The sequence below is a fragment of the Amblyomma americanum genome, chromosome 7 (assembly GCF_052857255.1).
Source record: "Amblyomma americanum isolate KBUSLIRL-KWMA chromosome 7, ASM5285725v1, whole genome shotgun sequence".
NCBI lineage: Eukaryota > Metazoa > Arthropoda > Arachnida > Ixodida > Ixodidae > Amblyomma > Amblyomma americanum.
This window is the reverse complement of record NC_135503.1, coordinates 84037909-84063096: the sequence shown is the minus strand read 5'-3', so window position 1 is coordinate 84063096 and position 25188 is coordinate 84037909. Positions and strand designations below refer to the sequence as shown.

Here is a 25188-nt window from a genome sequence, read left to right as displayed (position 1 = left end):
GAATATGTCAAAAAAGGCCCTGTTACATAAATAATTGTGTTACAGCTTCTCTCACTCATCCTTTTGATAAAGTGCTACTATTTGAAAAGGAATATTTCCTTCTTGCAGTTCGCCGTTTTTAGGTCTTGACTTTTTCCACAACATATTGCCCTTGGCGATTTGATAAACCCATTTTCATTGACGAATATCATGTCTAGTTGCTAAGGCTGCAGTTTATTACTATATTGCTTTAATTAGAACTTTCGAAGCTCTACCGGCTGTTTTAGGGAAGCCCGTCACTACTATATAAAAATAGGCGATATTTCAAATTTTCAAATGTGGCTTTGGCAACAAAGTAATACTGCTGTTACCAGCCTTCAGAAAACTTGTGTGTGATGGTAACTAATTTTGGTAAATATGTTTTCCAGAATACATTTAGGTGCGCGGTTACAATAGAAATTTGAAGGTGGTGATTAGGGATAGTTATAACAGTTTTTCAACTTAGATGGCCTGATTGTCCTCGATGCTGTGCCTCAACAAATTCTAGTGGTACTGCGCGCACATCGGAAATCTCCCTGGTGCGGTGCGTGCCGAACGACATCTACAAGTACATGGAACTTCATGATGCACGGGCCACTCAGCAATGCGGATAGGTCATTGGAACAGAATCGCAGGATGAGAGTCGTAGTGATATACGTACCTCGACTGCGGTTAGTTTATGCCGGAGCAAAAATCCTTTGCATTCCCACGCGGTTCTTTCCTTCTACCACAAACTGCTATGTGATATAACTAGGGCTTAACAACACGAAACCGCAGGTTACTATGAGATAAGGCATGGTAGCAGGCTGCCAGAACAAGTCTGACGACTTCGGATAATAGAACGTGAACTGACATTGCGCAGCACAGGGGTGCGTCTTCTATCTAGCTTCCATCAAAACGCAGCCGCCGCGGGCGGCGTTCGAATCGAGACCTTGCGCTGAGCAACTGAACGCTGCCAAAGCCACTTAGCACGTCCGGTGGTTTCCTGTGCACAATGGTTCCACTGATTCTATACCAAGACGTAAGAGTAACTGCCACTGGCCTTGTGGTTTTCCGCAGCGTGCTTGAGAGCGCTTTCTAACGTGCGCAACGGGATGTCGCACTTGCCACGGTGCCCCCACTTCCCCGCTGCATCAGCAGCCTTAGCCGGCCGACCGTTGTTGCCGCGGCAGCAGATTGGGTCCTGGCACGCGCCGTTGCTGCCAGGCACGTACTCCGGGTCGTAGTGGGTGTCAGAGATGTGCAGGACCTTGACCCTCCGCTCGCCATCCTCATCGTCATCATCTTCCTGCGAAAATAGTGTGGGGGTCAAAGTCACAAGACCAAAAATTCGGGGGTCTCTTAAGCACCGGCTTAAGGGTATGACAGCATAGTGTTAACGGATCCCTCTAGTGGCCTCCGGTCCTCTGCGTATGACTTCGGAGACACGGACACTGTCGGTAAGTCCTCTCGTTTACTAAGTCCAAAGAACGGGCCTCGATAGCCTAGAGGTAGCGAGACTGACTCGCAGCTCAAAGGTCTCAGGTCTTCCCTTCATGAGACACTATTTACTTCACAATGTTTTATGCATAATGATGTTATACTCATATTGCAACCCTACAATCGCCAGTTATGTAATGTTTCAAGCGCTTTCCAATTACGCAGCTCCACACGTGAGGGCATGGCCCTTTCTACCAATCGGGATTTCTTCGATACGCCAACTTTGTTGCTGGGGTCTCCGCAGAACGGGACCCCCAACGTCATCGCGCTAGAAAGCCCAAAGCTATCGCCCTAGCTTAGCTGGTCGAGACACCTTGCCGGCAGCGTCCAGGCCCTGAAGGTGACTCTTCCGCAGGACCCTCCGTTGGTTGCACTGCCAGGAAGCTACCAGTAAAAATGCAGCTCCCACCTACCAGCTAGCACTCAACACCCACTAAGTTCCACCCACCAGAAAGCGCAAGTAGAAGCTGAACGAGAAAGTGACAGGAAAATCAAATTGAAAGAAGGCGTGAGAAGGTGATCAGTGCAAAGAAATATGTGCAGCCAGTACTGCTAACGCTGATTTTTCACATGACAACGTACGATCACCAGTGTACTTTTTTTTTGGTTGTATATAAAACGCTCGTATATAAAACGCGCTTGGTGTCTTAAGGAGGTTAGATAAAATTATCTTCCAGGAAGCATGGTTCATTTTAATACAATGAAATTAAAATAGCTTTCTTGGTAGGCACTTAAAAGCAAGTACGGTACTGCATTTTGCTATTTTATTTCTAAGGATTTAATTTCTCTTCCCCAGCTAAGTAACTGGGGGGGCCACTTTGAAGGATAGAGCTCACGCGTGGTGGGTGTGTACTAAAACTGCAGTCTACAGCATGCGTTGCGGCTTCAACTTAGAGGGTAGTCGACAAGGAAAACTCTCAGTATTTATTCACAACCGCAATCGATGCAGAGAGTGCTCCTCCCGCATCTGGTCAGTTGTTGAACTGACCTTCATTGGTAAGCTATTAACTGGCAGGCTTCTCCCCGCTTAAGCTCCTGCGACGCGCATTTGTACTCGACAATTCAGGAGCAAGTCGCTTTCAACGCTATGAAGAAGCGTTGTTATCTGGTGCTTTTTGTCCGCTCGTTGATGTTTTCAAACGGCATTTTCCTTTAATCCCACTGCACTATTTCCGTGGGAAATACTATCAACGAAATCTCCGGTGCCTTTCACTACAACATCCTTCATAGCATAAGTTTCTTTGGGGTGCTTAACGTCTCAAAGCAACTCTTTAACACGGACTATCATCGCTCAGTACGCGGGGCGCTAGAATTTCGCCTCCATCGAAATGCGAGCGCCGCGTCCGCGATAGAACCCGCATCTTTCGATCCGGTCAGCACCCGATCACCTTTTCCAATGAGCTACCGCGGCGGCCTACATAAATACAACATTGTCTCAGTTCTTTTTTTATTTTGAGAGATAGCTGAGACTCAGTCCTTTCGTTTAAACAGCACGCTTACAAGATCACCCTGGCCAACACTCATTACAATGTTTCTGCAGTAACTATGGCACCAGCATGCTTTCTGTTGTAAAAAAGAGGGATACTCAAAAAAGAAGGTGAGGTTTAAAAATGACAATGCTTAGCATTAAAAATAGCAGTCACCTTCAAAATTGGCAGCTTACCCCTTCGTACGGCGCATCCGTGTCGATCGGGGGCTTCACAGTACTGCTGACTTGCACCGTCCAGTTGTGGACGACACTGCTGAGCGGACCGCAGACCGATCCAAGCAGAACACTGCATGTCTCGGCTCTGGGCGCCTTGCGGTTCTTGGCAATGTACACGAATTCGTCCTTGAATGAGAGGAGGCATCCTAATCAAATAATTGCTAAGACGTGCACAGGAGCGGAAGCTGCAGCAAGCCTTGACTGAATTTTCCGTACACTGCAAAGCATGAACGTGTGGCACTGAGCAGCACTACGTCTGCTCGTTTCGTGGATCTTCGTAAGTGACGAGGCGATACTATACCGAGCGCTGGTAAGGGATTCCTGTCCATTGTAACACACTGTAAATTACAAGCATCAAGAGCGTTATTGCTGTGACATATATCTCTTCTGACTAAAGCTATCAGGTGACCGCTTTTTGTTGAATGAGTTCATAAAATGCGAAAATGTCTCAAAAGATCCGTTCCAACAGACAAGTTCACTATCCTCTTGTTACGCATATGCACGCCCTTCAAAAAGCTCAGTAAACTGAAGGAGGACGCGAGACCACCAAATCACGTAACCGTTCATTATTATTTTTGTCCAAGAAAGCTGAACACTATCGAAAGCGCGCTTTCAGTGATCCAGTGTGTCTGTGCTGGTCACTCGCTGTTGTTGGCTGCAGCGTCCTGCACGCAGCGATCCTCTATTGGCTTGAATTCGACCACCTAGGCCGATGTGTGTAACGCATACGATTTACACCACCCATCTTGCGGATGCCTACCCGCAATAACTATGTGAGAAGTGGTGATTATATCCTATTGCTTTGGTAAGTAACTCAACAAGTGGCGCTGGGAGTTTTTTAAACGTGACCTATTGACGACTGAACGTTATTACTCACGGATTTTTTTCCTTCATTAAATCTTTAACTACATGAATACTGTCCGTCACCGGCAGAGGTTTTGCTTTGCCTCTGACGTGTTGTGATGCAGACTCTTATACCAATCTTGGCGATTCTGTGTAAGTACGCCGCTTGCGCAGAACTCTAAGCGTGTGCTCTAAGCCACGTTTAAGAACATGCACTGAGCGAGTCATGGCCCTTAAAAATAATGATTAGCATATCAATAAACCAGGTCATAGGTACGCAAAGGTTACGTGGCAGTTTATAAAAACACAATAAATTTCTTCCATCACCATAATTGCATTACTGGTGGGCTGTATGAAATTACTATGCCAGCAGAAAAAGTAGTAACCTAGCTTTTCATGTGACACCGGCAAAGAAATTGATCCATTTTGTCCCCTCAAAACAAATTCGGTTTGGCCCCTCAGAGGGATGCATGACAAACATGAGTTGCGAGTTCTTTAATGTTTAACTTTTAAGTAGTAAACATGAGTTTCGAGTTCTTTAATGTTTACCTTTTAAGTAGTAAAATTTTTTATAAATTATCGCTCGTTGTCCTCCCTTCAATATTTTAACACGTTATTTAATGGCATGCCCCAGATGGCCGATTGGAACAGGCTCGCTGCGAAGTGGCAGGTCCGTGTTAGGCCACATGTACCCTCTTGCTTTCACATCTTCCTTGAAGTACACAAACTATATAGGTGCAACCAAGGTACGAACGATTGGTTGCACAGTGCGTAGTTTTGTTTACAAGGCCTGCCGTATAATTCGCCCTGAAGAGTTGTATTCTAGTACGTGGTATGCCGTTCGGACACTGTTCTCTAAACTTCAAGCAGAATGCTTTGTTGAGAGTTTTCTTAGGGAATTGACATGAAGAATAACTTATGTTGGCGAAGTAAATATTTAAAGGAGAAGGAAATAAGCAAGCAGAAAACCGAAACTGGAGTTGAACCGCGTTCACGAAGGTGTTTGTTTGCGTGACGCAGCGATAATATCACATAAATTACGCCCGCCACTATCTCGCTTGCGTTGAATTCCACATACGAAAATTCAGTCCATGGCTGCATCTCTGAAATGCTTCAATTCATCGACGACTGATAGTTTGTGCTTTTAATACGTGCAGCTGAGAACATTATCATGATCTTCATTATCATCAGCCTAACTATTACTACTGCGGAATAAAGAATTTTCCCATATCTCTCCAAAAAACCTTTTCGGGATATCTCACCGCAGCACTATTTCCTAATCTCCTCCTTCCACCTTTACTCGCTTTCACACCTTGCTGTTTTACAGTCATCTAAATAACTTCTTGAGTAATCATACTCTGAGGACCACTCCATCCAATCATTTTTCTCAGTAAATATCGATGAACTGGTTCCTTCTGGATATGGGGACTTTTGTCAGGAGTCAAAAGAAGCATCTGATCATCATCAGCAGCACCAGCACCAGTCTGACTACGTCGACTGCAGGACAAAGGCCTGTCTCATTCGTGTCCAGTTAACCCTGCCCTTTCCCAGCTGCTGCCACTTTATCCCCGCATGCCTCTTATCTTGTCCGCCCACCTAACTCTCTGCCGATCCCTGCTTCGCTTGCCTCCACTTGGCATCCAGTAAGCTACCCTTAAGGACCATCGGTAAATCCTGCCTTCGCACTATTAGCGCTGTCCAAGTCCATATCTTCTTGATTTTGACTAGGATGTCTTTAAACCGCGTTTGTTCTCTTACCCACTCTACCACCTGTCTGTTACTTTACGTAACACCTGCCATTTTACTTTCCACAGCTAGCTGAATTGTGTTCAATTTAAGTTTAACCATTTTCGTTAGCCTCTACATTTCATCCCCAAAGGTGAGTACCGGTAGTGTACAGGTTTTATATACTTTTTAATTGAAGGACATTGTTAGCCTTCCATTCAAGATTAGAGATAGCTGCCCCAATGCGCTCAAATGCATTCTTATCGCCTAGTTATTTACCTCCCGTGATCCGGATCTGCGGTAACTACCTGTCCTAAGCAGAGGTATTCCCTGACCGCTTCCATAGCCCAGCTACCAAATGCAAGTTGCTGTTCTCTTGCGAGAATGTGGAACATTACTTTTGTTTTCTGCACAGTAACTATAAGACCACCCTTTCTGCTCTTCCTGTCTATGTCACTGATCACGCCTTGCAATTCATTCTTTAGTGACTTAGCAGGACAATGTCATCAGCGAATGACAGGTTACTAAGGTATTTTTCATTTACTCATTACCGCAACTATCCCCAATCCCATTGCCTCTATTCCCAATGCCTCTTGTAAACAGGCGGTTAATAGCACTAGAGGAGTCGTGTCTTCCTACCTGACATCCTTCTATAATAGAATTTTGTTGCTGACTTTAGGCTGAGCTGTGGTAGCTGGGCAGCGGTTTTAGTTATCTTACAGTATTTTTACACGAGACTTTTCTGCGCCCTGATTTCGCAAAGCCTGCATGAGCTCTAAGGCTTCAGTTCAGTGAAATGGTTAAAAATATTCCTGTGAGCGATTTAGACTCAAATGAAAAGCACAGACCAGAAAGAGGCTCGCCATCTGGCTTCTATTTAAACTGGTGACATCCTTACTGCAAACGACTCGTTGCCATCGCATTGAAATGAATGGCACTGAAGCCCGACATCTGGGATCCGCAACCAAAATTTTGTGCCTACGCTTGCGCTTTACTTGCACTGTGGCCCGGTGATGGCGACACCTGTATTTTTTTGTTGCTCTTCTTTTTCGTATATAATGTCCGTTTTCGGGGAGAAGGGTCTCTAATGATATAGTCAGCCTGCCAAGGGCTAGCTTCGTCACATTCAAATTCTTTTAGGGCCATCAAAGGCTCTACCCTTAACATACCATGTGTTCATTGTGTCCTGCAATTTTGTTCTAGCCATTCCTGTGCAATGCCAAAGCAAGGCAATAAAGAAAAAAAGAAAGGGGTCTCTAATGAGAATATAAAGCTGTATGCATGGCCCCATGCCACATGATACGGGCCGGTGTAGTTTCGGCTACTAGGCTTTGTTCCCGTGCAAAGCCAGCGATGGGGATGGGTTGGCCGGAGCCCATTCTCTGGGGATACAAAGCCCCATGAGAGTGGCAGAGACTCTCAAGCGGCTGTGAGGGCCAGTCGCGCCCATGAGGTTCGATGCCTGAGCGAAGGCAGGCCTTGTTATATTATCAGGCTGGACCTACGCAATCCGGCACGGAAGGCATGTCAGAAAGCAAAAGGCTTTCAAATACATGTATTCAGCCTCTGCACGCGGGGGCGTGCGTGGCAGGCGACCGACGCCAGGTCAGAGGCAAGGTCAGCGCGGGGGTTTACAGCAGCGAGACTTCTCGGAATCGACGTCCTCGGGGAGGCAGCCTCACGGTTGACCGCGGGGCCTTGGAGGTCATTGCGGGACTCCGAGGCAAGGGGTGCGTAGTGCGACCAGTGGAAAAACTGTCGATATTGTGGTGTGCCGGCGGAGTAGGCCCGGTCATCTCACCCTAAGCAATGTTCTTTGTTTGTGGCCCGGCATTGAACACTCCCCTCAGTAGGCGTGGAGCAAGCAAGGGAAGGAAATAAGTGTATGGTTGGTTGGTTGGAAGCATAGGTGGGTCCCGCCGGAGGTGTTAGGTCATGGCGACGAGGGCCGGAGGGTCGACAGGCTGTCGTCCTAAGCCTCTACTGGCTGGACCACACCACACATACTTCCGGAGTCTGAAAAACCGGGGAAGCACTCGACGGCTAATACCTGGCAGGCTAATACCTGGCGTTTGTGGGTGATCGGGCATCCCGTGAGTGGAGCCGCACCATTGGGCAATCTTGATGCTCTCCCTGTTCTGGTCAGACAGGCCAGCAATGGAGTCGAGACGAATGAAGGATCAGCGCCAAAACTCGCTGTCCCCATTTCCTTCCCAATTCCCGTAACCCCATCCCAAGTCCCAATTCCCATACCCGTCATCCAACGCCTTCCGCTAGGTCTGTGGCTTTACTAAAAGGAGTCACTTTAATTTACTGTAACTGCCTTTTCTCCTTCATCTTTTTCTCGCCTCACCCCTTTCCCCCCGTGCACGGTAGCAAACCGGCTATTCGTCTGGTTAACCTCCCTACCTTTCCTCCTCCTCCTCCTCCTCCTGCTGCTCCTCCTCCTCCTCCTCCGCACCAGCTCCAATGCTTCGCTGCCTATCGTAAACTGTTCTTGCCTTCCGAGGGAGTCAGACATTCAAACACTAGGTGAGTTTTCTGCAAATCAGTTTTCAGACCTAACGTTCTAACCAGGTCGTCAGTTATGCTCTCCAATTCGTTCCCATTGAAAAGTGCAGGCTGGTAACGTCATTCATGTAGGAAATAAACTAAACATTTCGACAGATTTGCCTGTCTGGTTGGCATCTCCAACCAAAAAAGTTTAATTTCAAACCGAACGTTTCGAAGCCGGCTCGGCTCCTTCATCAGGTATGACTGGGGCGTAGCTTGCGTCATAAAGTATTCGGGAGGGGGCTTCAAAATAACGAAAGCTTTGATGCGAAAGGCGTGGGGGAGGGGGAGGAATAGGGGCTTAAGGCTGTGAATCACGTTGTGGCACTGTGGGGAGGCCGTCAATGGCGACTTTTTTTCTCTGAGTTTCAGAGTGAAGTCCCTGGGCATACAGTGAGGCAGATTTCCTTTTGTGCGGTTGATGTTGCTCGGGGTAGTTTGGATGTGCCACCGAATAACCCGTAAGGGCCACACTAAAAGCCTGGCGCTATGATCGGTAGGCTCCTCTTGCGTGGGGTGCCCAAAGCGGTGGATCACAGAGGTCATACGAAGAGTGCTCACAGTCTAAGTAACTTTTAAGTTAGATTTTCTCCAAACTGAGAAAGCGAATAGCCAGAACACGAAGTGTATGTTTCTGTTTGAATCATGCGGATGAAAACAATGTCGCAAAGTGCGTAAATACGCCAGGGATGCAAGGCGCTATTTAGAACTGAGGCTACCTTCGTTGAATTTCATTGACGGCACAGTCAGCGACAGAATGTGCCTCGAAAAAGACCTATTAGCCAATACTACAAGTTTACGAAGGATGTACGAATGCAACCAGCATTTATTGAAAACATGGCGAGCAAAAGGGAATCCCGTTTTTTTATTATGTTGGTATTGGAGAGTAGAAAATTAGTTGCGTAATCACCTCAGTTTCATGACAGTTTTATGGCGAATTAAAAACACATATAAATGAAGTTGATGCAATCCGAACGCACGATCTCTGTATGTAACTTGCAATGCTATACAAGATCTACCGAATCTTATCCTTCGCAATGAGCTAGTCACCTCGCCTCCTTCTTTCTAATGCGTCTGTGGTGCGTGCGACCAAACATTCACAGTGTCCACCAGCAGCACACCCGAACTCTACAGCGGACGATGAATGACACGAAGAATATGATGCAGCGTGAATGGCTCCAGCTGCTCCACTAGTCTCATGCTACACGCGTTTTCTCTCAAACTGTCTCCTATAACCAATTTGTCAGCCCAATCAACACTGCTAAAAAGGAGTAACATTTTTCTGTGCCTCCCTTCAAGTCAATTGCTGCTCGTCTCTATCACATACAAGACACATCCCACCCATGACTCACAAACGGGTGTATGACTTCGCAAAATTTAGTTATATCGGGCAATTCCTTCAGCTCGCCTATGCGCATTACCTCTGTATTTATGCGTTGTTGTTAATAAGAAAAAGAGCAATGAAGAAGGAAATGAAAAAATTATTGCATATAGATAACAAAAAAGAAAGAGTGACACAGAAATTCATTTCCCAAGGATTCCTTCTTTGTTTTCTGGTACGATTACAAATGTTTAGGGATGCTTACGTGACGAATATATTAAGAGGGTTATTTGAGATTGGCTGCAAATAGACTTGAGTTGTGCCGGCGCTCGTTCTCTATCAGGGGTGTGGGTGGACATTTGAGTCCCCTATCTGCCATTGTTCTATTTCTGTCAGTCAGTGCCTTGTCAACAGCAACCTGGTTACCGATAATGAAAGCCTGATATGTACGCCTAACTTATATTGCGGGTGTGAATCCGGAGCAGCTGTCAAAATAAGAAGCAGATTTTAAGGACCTCTTTTTTCCCGCTATGTTTACCCGAACTAAAAAGTACTAATACTAGCTAGTAAACAGTGTCTAATCAACCCAAGGTTACGTTTGCTTACACTCAATGTCGTTCCTTTTGTGTTGAGTTGCTTTTAATTTGCATGCGTCTTTGTTTTTTCTGCAATTTATGCTCGACTCTTTCGATGGCCAGAGGACGCTGACAGTGCAAAAATAATGAATGTATGAAAGACGAACAACAATCCAAAACTTGCAACTTCACGCTCCCGTCCATCATGACCACAACGCATCAAGGTACACAGAGCAGACAACCAAAAATAAAGATGACAATGATTGCAGAGTATTTCGTGACCCGGAATAATAATAACTTAGTAATACTTGTTGGGGGGCTAATTGGTGCATGCTTCCAGAAGAGGGTAGAAGCGCCGAAAAAGACAACATATATTTAGCAAGCGAGACGGGACAGGGATAGTTGGTAGTTGCGCCTGTCTCGTCTCGCTTGCTATGTGTTGGCTTTTTCCCTCTTCCGGAATAATAATGCTTCTCCCTCAAAAGACCTACTACTTCATTTTCATTTTTTTCTGGCTATCTTCAGACCAGCAAAAGAAGGCCCTCAAACAGCATCCGCGAAAAGCTATTATCAGCATCTCCAGTACTCTAAGCATTCGATTCTTGTTATGAGGAAAAGTGAAGTCCTCAACATATAAGCACTCTAAGAGGATTCTGGTGTGGTTCTACTTGGTTCAAACTTTCTACGACACAAATTTATACAGAGCCCGTCGTGTGTTTCGTGTTCCTTCTTCTCGTCCTCGTTCCGTTGCCATGTGTCAGTATACATGCTGTTGAGATAATATCAGTATTTCGTGCCTACTGTTGCCACTCAATACAAACACATTTCTAGTAAGAACACACGCTAGTACGAATGCCTTCTTTCCACCTGGTTCACTCAATGTTTACTTTACTCTTCAGGGAAATTTTTCCTTTAGAGCGGGCCGTAGGAAGCTGAACGTTGAAGAAATTATGCTTTTGTTTTTGCACAACGAAGAGGCTAGCAGATTAAAGGGCAAAGATGTGCTTGGAAGAGAATCCTTGAAAGGATTTTGCGCTGAGAGAAACCGCTGTCACTTTTGAAATTTGGATAACATTTTTGGACGTTTTTCCAACAACCCCTATGTCTTTTTACCATTCCGACACTGTACACTACATCATTTCAGTGTCTCTCAAATAACAGCAGCCAATGCACCCGGCAGCCGGTCCGTGAAGCGCGCGCACACACACACCTTGTACATGTCGATGACGTTGTCACAGGCATCCTTGCTGGCCACCTTGAGGAAGGAGCACACACCCTGGACGATCTTCACAAGACCATTGGGCGATCGGCCGGCATCCAGGTAGTCGTAGAGAATGCCTGTCGCAGCAGAGCAGACCGAGCATGCCTTGGGGGAGACCACTCCTGTTGCCGCATTTTCCACGACCTGCGTGACCGTAAGACATGCACATTTCTTTCAATGATACAGCATGCAGAGAAAAACATTTGCCAACTGGCAGTTCGCAAATTGGTAGAGTAATGTATAGGAGAAGGGGCTTCGGAGCCAATTGTGAAGTTTAAGGCTTGGCTTTCGGGTAACAGAGAGGGCGTTCAGAGTATATATGAATATTATTTTGGGCTGTTCACCCTTGTTCAGAGTGAACAAGGCTTCCGTATGGAAGCCGAAACGTCTGTTTTGACAAAAACCTTTGGTCGGCGTCTGCCTTTTTTTCTGTTGAAATGAATTATTTACTACCCGACCAAACGAGATTTCGTCAGACCTTAGATTTCAATGGAAAATAAAGTAGATCTTTAGGAACAAAAGGCCCCAGGGAGGAGTTCTGCACCGTTTGTTACTGTATCGCAAGCATGAATGCATGTATAGAGTAGGTTAAAAGTTTCCAGGCCACATGGCGTGCTTTCGAGCCCTATAGTCGGGCAATTATAGCACCCCCGAAGAGTAAAATTTCTATAGAAAGTAGAAGTATCCTTGTGCCCTTTAAGAACCTTGATAGTTTTATTGCTATCATTAGTGGCAGGATATTATTACTATCATAGCTGGCGGACCCTCTGGTCTGGGAACTTTTGATTAACCCTGGAGTGGGAAGTTTGTATTTGGGAGCTAATATCCGAGAACAAAGGTGTTCTTCAATTATATTACCCAGCAAAGTTGCGTAGGAATATCACTTACAATAAGTTTCAATGCATGCGTGCTCTATACAGTCGAGGAGGACTGTATTAAAATTATTTATTTGATTATAATATTCATAACACTAGTTACCCGCTCACTTTTTGCCCGCGTAATCGTATAGTCTTCTTCAAAAACTGCTTTCTTGTTATCCTATTCGTTTGGTTCTAAAATATACTGTAAAGTGAGGATGTTACCGCTTTTCTGAAATCGGTGGGCGTTTGAAGGTGCACCCTTGACAAAGCAATAGCGCATAATCGGCTGAAATTCGTGAAACCTTCATCGCTTTACTTTTAACACCAAAAAGGAATGTTGAAATTTCTGAAAGAAAAATAACGGCAATGGGCACTCTGCATTATGCTTTGCAATGTTTACGTGCACTGCTGTCAACTGCATTTTGGAATAAAATGTGAGCTTATTTATTTTTGTTAATTAACATGGCAGGTGCATTTCAAAAAGCTGTCCACGACCCAGCTCGAGTCGAAACTCCACAAATCACGTTGTGATTTTTTTAATCTAAAACAAAGATAGCTGTATCCCGGCCGCGGTGATCCAATTTCGATGAAGGCGATTTCTAGAGGCGCGTGTACTGTGCGATGTCAGTGCACGTTAAGGAACCCCAAGTGGTAGAATTTTCCGGAGCCTTACACTACGGCGTCTCTGATAGCCTGAGTCGCTTTGGGACGTTAAGCCCGCATAAAGCAAATAAACTTAGCTGTTTCGTTTTTTTTTGAAAGCTAGAAAAAGCTGAACTGAAACAGCTTGGATACAACCTTTCACACTATGTATAAACAGCTTGAAGGGAAGGTTCAAGAAATATAAATTCTTGACCTCGTGGAAATGCTAGCCTCTTTCGTTCTGTATATCTCCCGAAACTTTCTCTGATCACTCTCCGCCGATCTTAAAAGTCGGTACTTCCCCGCTGCTTCTTTTGTTTTTTCATAGATAAATGCTTTTCGACAATAGCCCCTATCAATTAGGAGTAGGAAGCCAAGCCAGGAGTAAACAGCGAGTAGCATGAGGTAATACGATAAGCGGTCAGCAGCTTCATGTCTGGACGTCATGCAATACAATGATAAGGTTGTCGGGACTAGGTGATAAAAGGAAGCCCACGTTGGGGACCAACATCGTGCCACGTGGTTTGAACAATGGGCGAAGACGGAAGAGTGATTCCCCTGGGCTGTAGGCGACTTCGCCAGTGGGTATCGAAGCACAAAAGATCGTCCGACATGATGCCATAGGTCACGCCATGGTTGATGATAGGGACAGACATCAAAAGAACAAGACTCAGGACCTAACTTGCCCCAGCATGTGGCGAACTGATTCCCACGCAACGCAACATTTAATTGCAAAATGTAAGCGTGTTTTAATAAAAGACACCTGCTGTAGTCGTATACGATGCACTAGGGATGTCGCGCTGAATAAAAGTAGAAGTGTTCTGGCTGTTTTGTTTGCTTTCTAGTTACACAGTTCATTTTGAAACAAGCTCAGATACGTTGAGCTAACAAAAACTATCAGGTCCAAGTTTCTTTTTTACACAAACGACACCAGTTTTCATTGTAATAAAAGAATTTGTCAGCGCGCAACTACTTGCACATTGCACTTTCTTTGTAAGCTACTTGATAGTTCGTGTCAACCAATTATGGTGAATTGGTATTCGGACGTATAGCCCAAAATCGCCGTATCGAATTCCAGGCGCGGCGGGTGCATTTAAAATAATGCCATATGCAAAAAAGTTCATGTAGCGTGCGCTGTCAACACACGTTAAGGAACCAAAACTGGTCGAAACTATCGCGGAGCGCCGCACTACTGAAGTCACGCACCGCGTACATTACATTTTCAGGCCACAGAAATAACACGAAAACAAAGAGCGTGTGCTTATTTGCTTTGACAACTTGGCTGAAAGGGGTCTGTAGGCTACACGTTATCTCTATTTGCACGACATGAGTGGCCGTATTGCTCCTAACGAAACAAAAGTTCCTTGTCGCGACACTTGGTACTTCCGTACTGTTCGGTGAACGAATAGTGTGGTAATCATACCGGCATCCATTTTGCTGTTTGTTTTTCAACTTATTTTTCAGCCTAACATGCCAAAATTCATCCTAGTTGAAAAAAAATCTTCTATTTGTGTTTCTGTTTACTTGTATTCCTGTAAGTAGAATCCACAGATGTACACCGCAGTAATAGGCCAAATAATGTGGTTCGCTAAAACGAGTTGCAAATGCAGAGCTAAGTTAAATAGTCGATTACAGCTTCAAGAAATAGGGAAGAGGGGCACCTCTCTGTGTCTCCCTCCGGCCGTCTACGTTATTTTGCTCTGTAATCGGCCCTTAAATATTCACTAACTAGCCCCCAACAGCAAGCTTCAAAGCAGGAAAGATACTTTGGAAATACGTCGATTAACTTTTTATTCGTAATTTCTTGGCAGTGAAATGGTACCCGCCATTCGCGCCGGTGAATCAAGTTCATAACCACCAAGGAAATCAGGTTTAACATTGGTTCGTGGCTTGCTCATGTCCCAATTGCGACATTGGTTTTAGCCCACGTATATTAACAAAAGCGCTACTCAAACTTGAACAGCTTATATGTCACTTCTTTGAACGAAGGAACAGCTTAGGGAATATAGTTCGTTGTTACCTTGAGTTTTGCGTATTTTCGACTTTAGGCACACAAACTGCGTCTCAGAGTACAGCGTCGCTTAACACTGGTAATAGGTGACTAGGATTGTAGCCTACATTCGCTAAAGAATATACATTGTTATTATTCTTACATAGACACTAAAGTGTGCCAAACTTGAACGAAACTAGGTTTTCAGGCTTACTTTGCACCAGAACTTCATGAGGGCTATTAATTTGCAGTGTGCCCACAGTTCTCAGATATTTATGAGACTACACAGCACCACAGGTGTATTCCTCATACAACTTAATTCTTTTTTTGTGGTTCGGAAGCGAGATTTCTCCAGCCTCTGCGGCAAACGCAAATATTAGTTAGTAGCATATATTGCATCAGGTGATGACCCACCGATCCAGATAACAGCACAACATAAGAACATAGAAAGCACGCACCCATCGGCGTCAAACAGAATTTGTAGAAGCAGTGAACTACAGCGCCGCACTGATAAATGTGCTACATGTATTACAATATGCAAAGCTTTCCTATAAAAAGTGAAAGTCAATTGCTATATTAAAGTTAAGGGCTGGTTTTATTATCCGATATTATAGCTGATTTTGATTTTTTTTTTCTTTCTGCGCTGTTAGCCCTGTATGATTTCTTCTATGCTGGGAGAAATTACATTCAGTATCCAAAGGCTGCTGCTGTTTATAGAATTTTTTGTTGGTATAAATAAAAGATGTGTTCGACAAAATCCCTAACATGTTTCTAATTTAGGAAGTTCACTTTTCCGAACGAATAAAAAAAACAAGCTTTAGCAATCTGAATGTGCAAAAAGATGTATACGGAACTCACAAAAGAGTCTCCAGTTGGCAGGGTACAGAAACCAGTCTGATCGTTTTGACAACTTAACTACATTGAGATACGAAGGCTTACCGGTTGCTGATGTAGTAGTGATGTGCCCTTTGCCGCATCTTATCCCGTGCTTGGTTTTTCAAGTGTGTCGCATTATGCACAGTATTGAATTGTGAATGTTTTCCTCGTGTTTTGTACATATTACATGTACATGGAACAGTGCTCATATAAAAAAAATCTATGTTTAAAACAGAAAGGAGCGATAGCGTAGAGCTCTGGTGCCGTGGCCAGCGAAGCTACGTGTTCGTTCCGCCCTGGGTTCGAAACCCAGGTACGACTTGGACGCGGCATATTTACTTTAATTCTGCAGGCATAGGTGGCTCCAAAAGAACATATAAGAGTATTATTTTTTTAGATTGGAAGCCTTAGCTACCGCACTAAAATAGAGCGATTTTTAGAGTGACATCTAAGGGGAGCATTGGAAGTGCAAAACAATCAGCCCACGTGCACGGGATGCGGGGACACACGCGGAGGAGCACTGTCTTCCAACATGATAGGAATACTGCGATAAGAGAGGGTACTTCTGTAACTGCGCTGATGTAGAAGCTGACAGGCACAGTTACAAGCCCGATAAGGACACCCTATTTGTATAACGTGAGTTGAGTGCGGCGCAAACTGGTAATAAGAGCCACTTGTTAGCAGTATTGCATCGCGGTGAGTCCGCGAGTTTTTGATGGCTCGACAATATCGCGGTCGCAGAGCCGTCATTTTAATTCTTAGCACTTAAGCGCCCGTTATTTCTCTTAAGCACGAGTCGCAGGTTTCAGACTAGTAAGGTAAGGTGTGAAAGAAGGCTCCCTTCGAGGGCTAAAATTTTCGCTAGTGGGTACGAGATTTAAGTATTCACGCAAGAATGCACCTCCGAGATGCTGTAGAGTGAAAGTTGTCCGTGACTACGAAAGAACTCTGTCGGCTGCCATTGCTTAAAAAAAACCTCTTTCAGTGCGTAGTAACCACCCCCCCCCCCCCCCCTCAAACAAAAAGTCATGAACAGCTTGTCTTTTGAAGCCTGTATTTTACAATGGTGAACAAATCATCGTATAATGTTCTCTTAGCCATCTTTCTGAACGTGGTTCACTTCAAAGTAGCAGCTGTCCAACGACAGTTCGTGAGAGCGCCGTAGAGGTTGTTATATAGAAACAAATGTATTGCCCGGAGAAAACCTCTGACGTCCATTCAGGAAACGGCTTAGTGATGAACGCATTCACAAAAGTGAACAACGCACGAGCGATGGAAGCAAGCATGAATCCTCACGGACTCCGCGTGTGTGCAGCTTAACTTCTAACTTCACCTCCATCCTCCTGCTCGAACGGTAATGCTGCAGAAAATAGTTGCAAGTTGGTTAACTAAAATGCAGCGCGAGACATTCAGCGAACTGCTTAAATATCGACCCGCGCTGCACAAGAAGCGAGTCGTGGCTGATCGCCAAGTGTTTGTTTAATGCGCTAGAAAATCTAATACCACAACCCGTAACGGCGACTCGGCTGCTTTAGCGTTAGGCGGTCGTGGTAAAGTTCTCGGTTGTCCTGCTGTGATAACAGTCACATTTAGATCGTGGCGAACCGCAAAATGTTTCTGGGGTAGAGGTATCGGAGCATGTCAAAACAACCTAGGCAGTCGAAGTGATCCGGGAAATTCTCGCTACCTCATGCATTACAACCTGATATGAAACTTCAGGACAGGAAATGCTGTTAACAATAAACCGGTTGCGACCAATTATTTCTAACAAATGGGACAACTAATATCTAGTACAAACAAGCCATCCAGGGAACGTTTCCTTGCTTCGCTAGCCAATAAAGCTGTTTTAGTGGGCCATTCCGATTCAGTTCCAGAATTTCGATTGTCGAACCGCGGCAATGCACACTTCTACGAATCCCTACACCGAGATCTGTGCAGCCTAAAGAGCATCTCGCGTTTCAGTTCTGTTTTGGCGTTTTTGACAAAGTGGCGGATTTGTCACCCATCGCGGATTCGGAGCCGCTCTGAGGACCGCCAACTACGATTCGCCGTATTCTATTATACTGCTCTTCACCCTCCATAGACGCCTCCTGATGCAGAAGCGTTTGCCGACACGGAACCATGGGGAAGAGGAACAGAACGCTCCTTAATCCAAAGTATACGAAGTGCAGAGTGATTCCAAGAAGCGCTTCAAGACAGTCCGTGAAGTGTTCCTCATTGAAGATGACAATGCAAACCAAAAGAAAAGCAGTTATATCATCTAAGAAGTCTGTTGCACTTTATACAAACTCTACTAAGAAAAAAATACATTTTTCAAAATTTGGAAATCACTTTTGCTTCATTCGTAAGAAACTAAAACCACAATGCCCCAGGAAAGTCCTAGAACCCAGTGCACCTGATCGTATGCAGGTGTCAGTGTAGTAGTCGAAATTTACTACTCTCTTGCCTTTATTTATAGGCACTCAGTACGACGTTGAGGGATATATTCCTTGTGGATTATTCCTATGTTCCTTTGTCGTATATGGAAATGGAACATTAAACTTGAACGAATAAACGAATTATTCTACAAAAGCATTGTGATCCTTTTGACATTTTTTTTTTTTGCCCACAGCGATGGCTCGGTGGTTATGGCGATGGGCTGCTTACCGGGAAAACGCGGTTTCGATCCCGGCCGCGGTGGTCGAATTTCGATGGAGGCGAAATTGTAGAGGCCCGTGTATTGTGCGATAGCAGTGCACGTTAAAGAATCCCAGGTGGTCGAAATTTCCGGAGCCCTTCACTGAGGCGTCCCTCATAGCCTGAGTCGCTTCGGGACGTTAAACCCCAATAAACTAATAAACCAAACCTTTTGACATTTTTATTTGTGCGTTAAAGAAATTCTCTGCCATTAAAATTTCTTACGACGTTATACATTGCTAAATTTTATTCAGCGGTAAAAAGAGCGCTGACAGTTGCACAGTAACATAGATTCTTCTTTCCTCAATTTCTACAAACGAATACTTCATGCCCACTGTTGCAAACAAGTACCTTTTTTGAGAAAGAACTTGGTTAAATATCTATGTTGGTATACACAACCTGAGCCTACACTAGACACATGTTAACGTTTGTGATTTGATAAGTTTTGCAAACACATTATGTAAAGTTAAATTTCGTGCAATGGCAAATGCGCCTCAGCTGTTTAAAGAGCTGCACGAGGTCGTGTATTCCATTCCTGAATCCTCTAAGGGCGCCCTTAGTGGATGAGTACTCTGTAAATGAAACTACTTAGACATGCATTTAAAATACAGTCCTTCTTGCCAGCTCGTAATTATAGCCGGTTCTTTTTCCTTTATAAAAATTTATAATCACTTTTTTTCCCACCCAGCAACATTACATCATGCACTGATATCAGGCTGAATATTGACCTTCCGTCGTCCACAATGACGACGTTTTCTTTTCCTTTGACCGTGAGACAATCACGAACTAAAGTAACTAAAGCTCCAAACCTCTAAAGGTGGGCAGGCGAAATAAAAATTAGGCGATACTTAAGCTTCACCTTAAGGATATGACGCGAAAGCGTTCGCGGTTATTGTCTGCTTCCCTATTTATTACCTCTTTCTGATAAAGTATACTCATTAGCATACATTAATAGGCATACTAGACCACGTGATACACCACAAGACACACAAAGTCTCCCTTTATCCAAGTCGTATGAATGTGCTTCAATGGCTGAGGGGTAGCGTGTCCGGCTCGCGACAAAAGGATTATAGGTTCGGTGCCCAACTCATTGCATCAATCACCTTTCCATCGTAATTAATTCTATTACATTGCTACATGCCATACTGGCATTCCAGTCATTTTGCGACTTCATATACAATTTAACTCATGTTTTAGTCAGTTTCAGTCCACAGCTCAGGGAGTTACGTTATGACCTCCTCGGCTAAACAGGATGTTCTCGACGTCCCTCCGGCGCCACCGGATTCTCCGCTGGACGGGAGCCTTATGCTGCCACGTAAAAGTTAAATAACGACCATGTAAGCCGAGTGGCGTCTTCTGGATATTTTTCATACCCAGATATTCTGGACTAGAGCATCTTTCAGCGAGAAAGAATTTACGAGTGCAATTGTTACATATATTGTAATATTCTACTATAACAACCAATTAATCCTCACATCTGCAATCCGTAGGCTTGTATGTTTTTGCTATTAACGTTTTTGCTATCCTGAAAAGCTTTCCCCATTACCTTCCTATGGTAGCCTAAACTGCGCTATGCGAGCAATGGAAAATTTAAAAGATTTCGTTACGCATTGGACGAATAGATCATTACCTTCAATATTTCCATAACAGTTCCTTACAATATAGCAATATCCAAAATTCATGTCGAAGAATGCTGGATCACTTGCCAATATCCTTGGCGCAAGAAGTTTGTTGAGGCCACGTCCGGAGCCGCAACACAGTATAAATCTATCAAAGCTGAGTCAGCGACTGCTTACCACGCGCAGATCTCGTAAGTTTCCAAACTTAAAGAGGAGATCGAATATGTTGATGTCCTTCTTGGCCGGCGCCGCAACGGCAGAGGGGATCAGAATGACGGAGGCGCAGAGAAGCACCAGTGTTGCACTGATCGCTGCACCTGCTCTCCGGAGTGCACGCATCGCTCGAGGATCCTGCGAGGGGCGCAAAATAGAGGAACAGTGCTCTGAAATTTGTAGCGAGCGAAAGTGGGACATTCTCATCGAAGTATAAAAAAAGATTGGCCATAAGAGACACTTCGCTCCTGAGGAGCAAGCGTAGTGACTGAAAGCACATTCAACATGGCTAAAAATAAATTATTTTCTCAAATCTGTGGAGGGGCCTAGGTACACTCTGACTTGCATAAAACATCCGCTACAATGCTATTGAAGTGAGAGGAACTCGAACCTTTAGTATCGGACAATACAATAGGGGATTAAAGGTAGACTGTTTTCCCAGAGTCTTCTTATCGTATTTTTTGACAGTCGCGTGAGCTAGGCTCTGGAATTATTTTATCGGCTTTGCATGGGAATACAATACTCAAAGCAAGCGAAAACTAGCAATGTTAGGAAGCCTACATTGGAGGTGAAAAAGCATTAGAAGGAGTGCTTAACTATACTTTGTTTCCACACATATCTTGCCTAAAGAAAAACGCGTATACGACCAATGTGAGTAGTGAACTTTTTGCCCTCTATCACACTTGACTCACATCTAAGGTTTCAAACAAAGAACCTTCAAACGTGCAAGAAAAAACAGTAAGGTATAGATAATCGCCTACTGGTTGCATCATTGGTTATGTTTGAAACAGGATTTTCTCGCCTGGCGCGTTCAACCTTTCGTTGCGTAATTTCAGCTTAAAAACTTCAAAAATTGCTTCAAGTTTCATGATCATGCACTTTAAGCTAAAAAAACCAGTACTCTGCACTGGCATGTCATGTTTACGCCAATTTCCTGCTTACTTCTCGATGCTGGTGTCCGGAGACAATCGCTGGCAAGTGTATCCTCTTGTGCTGGTGTGTTTCTCCCATTTCTCACTGAAACCTCCCCGCCAGAGACAGTGCTCTGCAGAAAAGCGTACTTTCCTATCTGAGACGCGTCTTGGAAGGCTAAAAAAAATAGTGCTTCCACGCAATCATTTAAGTCCCATTTTTTCAATGCCACCATCATCTCTTCGTTGATACTCTATTTCAGACATAACGATGATTAAAACTTCGCTAATTATGGCGTACGAATTATTTCAGTTTTTAGACCGAGCAATACTGCTGACAAGGCTACAGATCTCCCAACAGCGCAAGTTGGTTTCCCTCGCCTAGGGTACCCGGTCTTTCTTAAAATCTTGGTTAATTTTAGACAAGACACTGGCATACTTTCGCTAAAAGTTCATGTTCCTTGTTCAAATATTATTCCGTTTTTTGATTCCTGTTGCACTGTACTGAATTTTTCTTTGAAAAGTACATGTGTTGCTTTCATTTTCTAAACAGCTGTGCTGAACTGCAGAGAGGCAAAGGCCTAGGCGTTACGGGCGCTAAACCATGCAACTGGATTAGTTTCTAACCTATCTCCAAAGACCTTTGTTCTATTGTTGATAAAAGACCAGCTTATGACTTCAAGAGGGAATATATATGACAAGGATGTAAAAGAAAACTAGCGTACGTTGAGTGTGTCCATTGCTTTTCCACTGTATTTCCTGCGTGCTAGAGAAAAGTGAATTTCGATTGTTACCATTCTCCTCTGCCCCAGCAACATGCCTTGTATGTATTCTAAAAAATTATTATAATAATAAAGAAAATCACCGGCTTCATATTAATTTCGCTGGTTATTTTTTTCCATGACGCAGGCCACGGGCAATACCTGGCCGATATGGATGCCCTTTTTAACAATTGACAGTCTCTCATCGCATTGCAAAACAGTATAAACTGAGACTGTTCCACGTTGCTCCTATTCTTTTTTAAGCTTATGACTGTCATTTTGCCGTTGAGGTCATCAGTCAAATGCCAGAATCTCTCGTAAAAGGCACCCAGCATGAAAGTATTACCAGCTTCTTGGATGTTACCGAGACATTCTGCATTTATTCGGATATCAAGCTCTCCGCTATCCAACTGTATGAATAACTCTTAAAAAAAATGAAATTCAACCTACCAGTTGTCATCTTGTCTGACACACAGTTTGTACGAGGAAGAGGAAGACTGGTACAAGGCGACAGTAGTAGGCGATAAAAGGTGTTATCTTTCACTACGTGCAGGAGAGGGTGTGCGGTTTGGCGGACTGCGCCTTATAAAAGGAAAACGGCCAGGCCCTCCAACATTCAGGTGCGTCGCCTGTTGTCATCTCATTCAGGAGGTTCGCGTAATACTCGGCATTCACTCTGTCTTTTTCTGGGGAAATCGACCATCACAATCCTGTCTGAGCTCTAGTAGGCAGAGGCCATGAGCATTTTCGGATATGTGTACTGTCAAATTTGTTCTAGAATTGGAGCTCTGGAGTTTTACCACAGGCTGTTTCAGCTTCTGTTTCTAGTCTCAGTCTGAGCAGTGCCCCTCTGTTTATTTCAGGCGACTAACTACGTCAAATGAGCCTCCTGATTTATGTGGAGACGTTTCAAGCGAGCAGCAGCAATTATCATGTTATTTGTTCTTTTCACATGGGCGATCTTCTAGCATCCATGTTGCAAAAACTTTGTTCATGTGCTACATAGACTGGATAATTGCATACAGATGTTCGTATAACAGTCACACTTGTTTTGCTATCCATCGCCAAGACAATAGAATTTTCGGCATGATGAAGTCGTGGGGATAGATGACAGGGTCATCTGTCGGTGCCCTTTTGAAATAACACAAGCAGTGTGGGTATTTTATGGACGGTCGTTCTTCTCCCTGGCGCTAACCTATTCACTCCTACGTCATGTGTAGCAATATTGCAGTGTTTCTTTCTGGACCATACTTAACGCGTGCGAATAGACGTCATGTGTCAGTGTGCGGTTTGCCGGGCGGCCATCGTTGCCAGCGCGTTCCATTTTGACAAACGTTTGCTGCTGCCCACAGAATGATAGAAAATACAAATGTCGGACGAAATTCAGTGAAAAGAAGTACCGTTGCAGGACCATGGATCTTTTCTAATAAGGAACAACACTCCTCAAAGAACTGGTCTGTATGCAAGTACTACCGTATTCGAGCGCAGGTTTTCCTATTTCGGTGATAGTTCGGCAGACTAAAAAGACAGTGCTTTATTTCACAACGCCATGGGATCAACTAGTGTTCCGGAAATGCATGACCTGAATAATAAAGAGCGGTTTCGAGCTCGCTAGTGCTCTGAGGCGCCCAAATACCTCTTCAGGGCTGTTTCATTCTGCTCTGAGTAATACCAAGCTGCATAATCTTCAGGAATTTCATACACAAGCATTTCGTTGGAACTACATAGCTTACTCTTATTTCACAAAGAAATTAGCACTTTTTTACAACAAAGGTAAATATATATCCCTACAATATATGGAGCACATATAAACAAAACAACATATAAAGCAAATGATTCTTGAAGCAAGGCAGGCTGAGGAAGGTAGGAATGGAGTAGTGCAATAAAGAGAATTCGACAGAGGCACCTAAGACAGCTTAAGTGAGGGAATTCGACGCATTAATATCCCGGGATGCACTGAGTAAGTGTAATTTTTTACATTCATTAAAATCAATTTTAATACTAACGCATCCCATAACTTTGAGTATTTCTGTACACTAAGCTACCCAAAACCTCTATTGAGCAGTAAAAGTAAAAGAGCTGAAAATATCAGAGAACACCTGGCATCAACGTTTCCCAAAGATTCACGATCGCCTCTAGAAACCTTGTTAAAGAAGCTTACCTGTAGGACTTATTTGCAGATGTATGAAGCTTTTGCGTCTCCCGCAGTTAAGTAGGCAGGGATGACCAATAATTCTCGTGCTGGGCGCTTCGCGTCACCCAGTGATCCTCCACCTGCTGAGCAACGCGCCCACGCACCCACCTTCCTCGTTTTGTCCTGGGCCTCTGATCTGCCGTCAGTGACGGAATGCTCAGGAGACACGCTTCTAACTTATCTCGATCTTATCTGCGCAGAAATTGAATTGTTCGTTGCCTCGCGGTGGGCGTGAACTGGTCAGATTAGTGCGGACGATCTGAACGGTGCGTTCAGCGATCTTTCGAGCACCTTAGGCCAGTACGATATCATTGAGGAACAAACCTGTATTTAATGCAAGCACAGAAAGCGTGCAGCGCTATGCACGAAGTTTAACACATAGACAAGTCTATCAGTACGTACAGAGCAGCCGAAGTAAATAAAAATAGAAACAACTCGTTTTGAAACAAGATATTGCCAGCGGTGCTCAGGCGTCTGGTACTGTTCCAGAGATAGCACTCGTGCATTTGAATAGCGTGATTTCTTACACCTATTATTATCGGTTTATTACAGCTGTTCTCTCGCATTGGTCGAGTCCACACTAGCTGCTACTACTCATTAACTGCTTCAATGTTTTAGTTGCTCTTTCTGTGTACACAGCATGTAATGGAAGGCAAATCGGATTAAGCAGAATCTAGGTTCCTTTTTAATAACCGACCATACCAAGTATTGAACATAGCTCATAAATACTTATTGGAGACAAGAAACTCAGAAGAAATCATGCACTCCTTTCAGCTTCTGCACGCTGACCATTTTATAAAGGACATCGAATAAAATTTTTGTTCCCAAACTTTGAGTGGATTTAATAAAAGGTGTCAACCAACAAAACATTAAATGCGGCCATTGCCGTTCTTTACTCTGCTTCGAGATCATGCCTTGAGGGAGCGAAAAACGTGCCGCTTAATTGTGCTCTAAGAATATTTACTA

General features: G+C 44.2%; 1 protein-coding gene across 1 annotated transcript in view; it reads right to left on the bottom strand.

Moving 5' to 3' along the window:
* Positions 1 to 24329, bottom strand: part of LOC144099370 (sphingomyelin phosphodiesterase-like) — a 44930-nt gene extending 20601 nt beyond the window's left edge. The window contains exons 1-5 of the mRNA XM_077632604.1: positions 24190 to 24329; positions 20321 to 20494; positions 11430 to 11624; positions 3161 to 3328; positions 1061 to 1306 (exon numbers count right to left, since the gene is read on the bottom strand). Coding sequence (XP_077488730.1) covers positions 1061 to 1306; positions 3161 to 3328; positions 11430 to 11624; positions 20321 to 20482 — 771 coding nt within the window. The 5' untranslated portion in view covers positions 20483 to 20494; positions 24190 to 24329. The remainder of the gene's footprint in view (positions 1 to 1060; positions 1307 to 3160; positions 3329 to 11429; positions 11625 to 20320; positions 20495 to 24189) is intronic.
* Between the last annotated feature and the right edge of the window lie 859 nt (positions 24330 to 25188).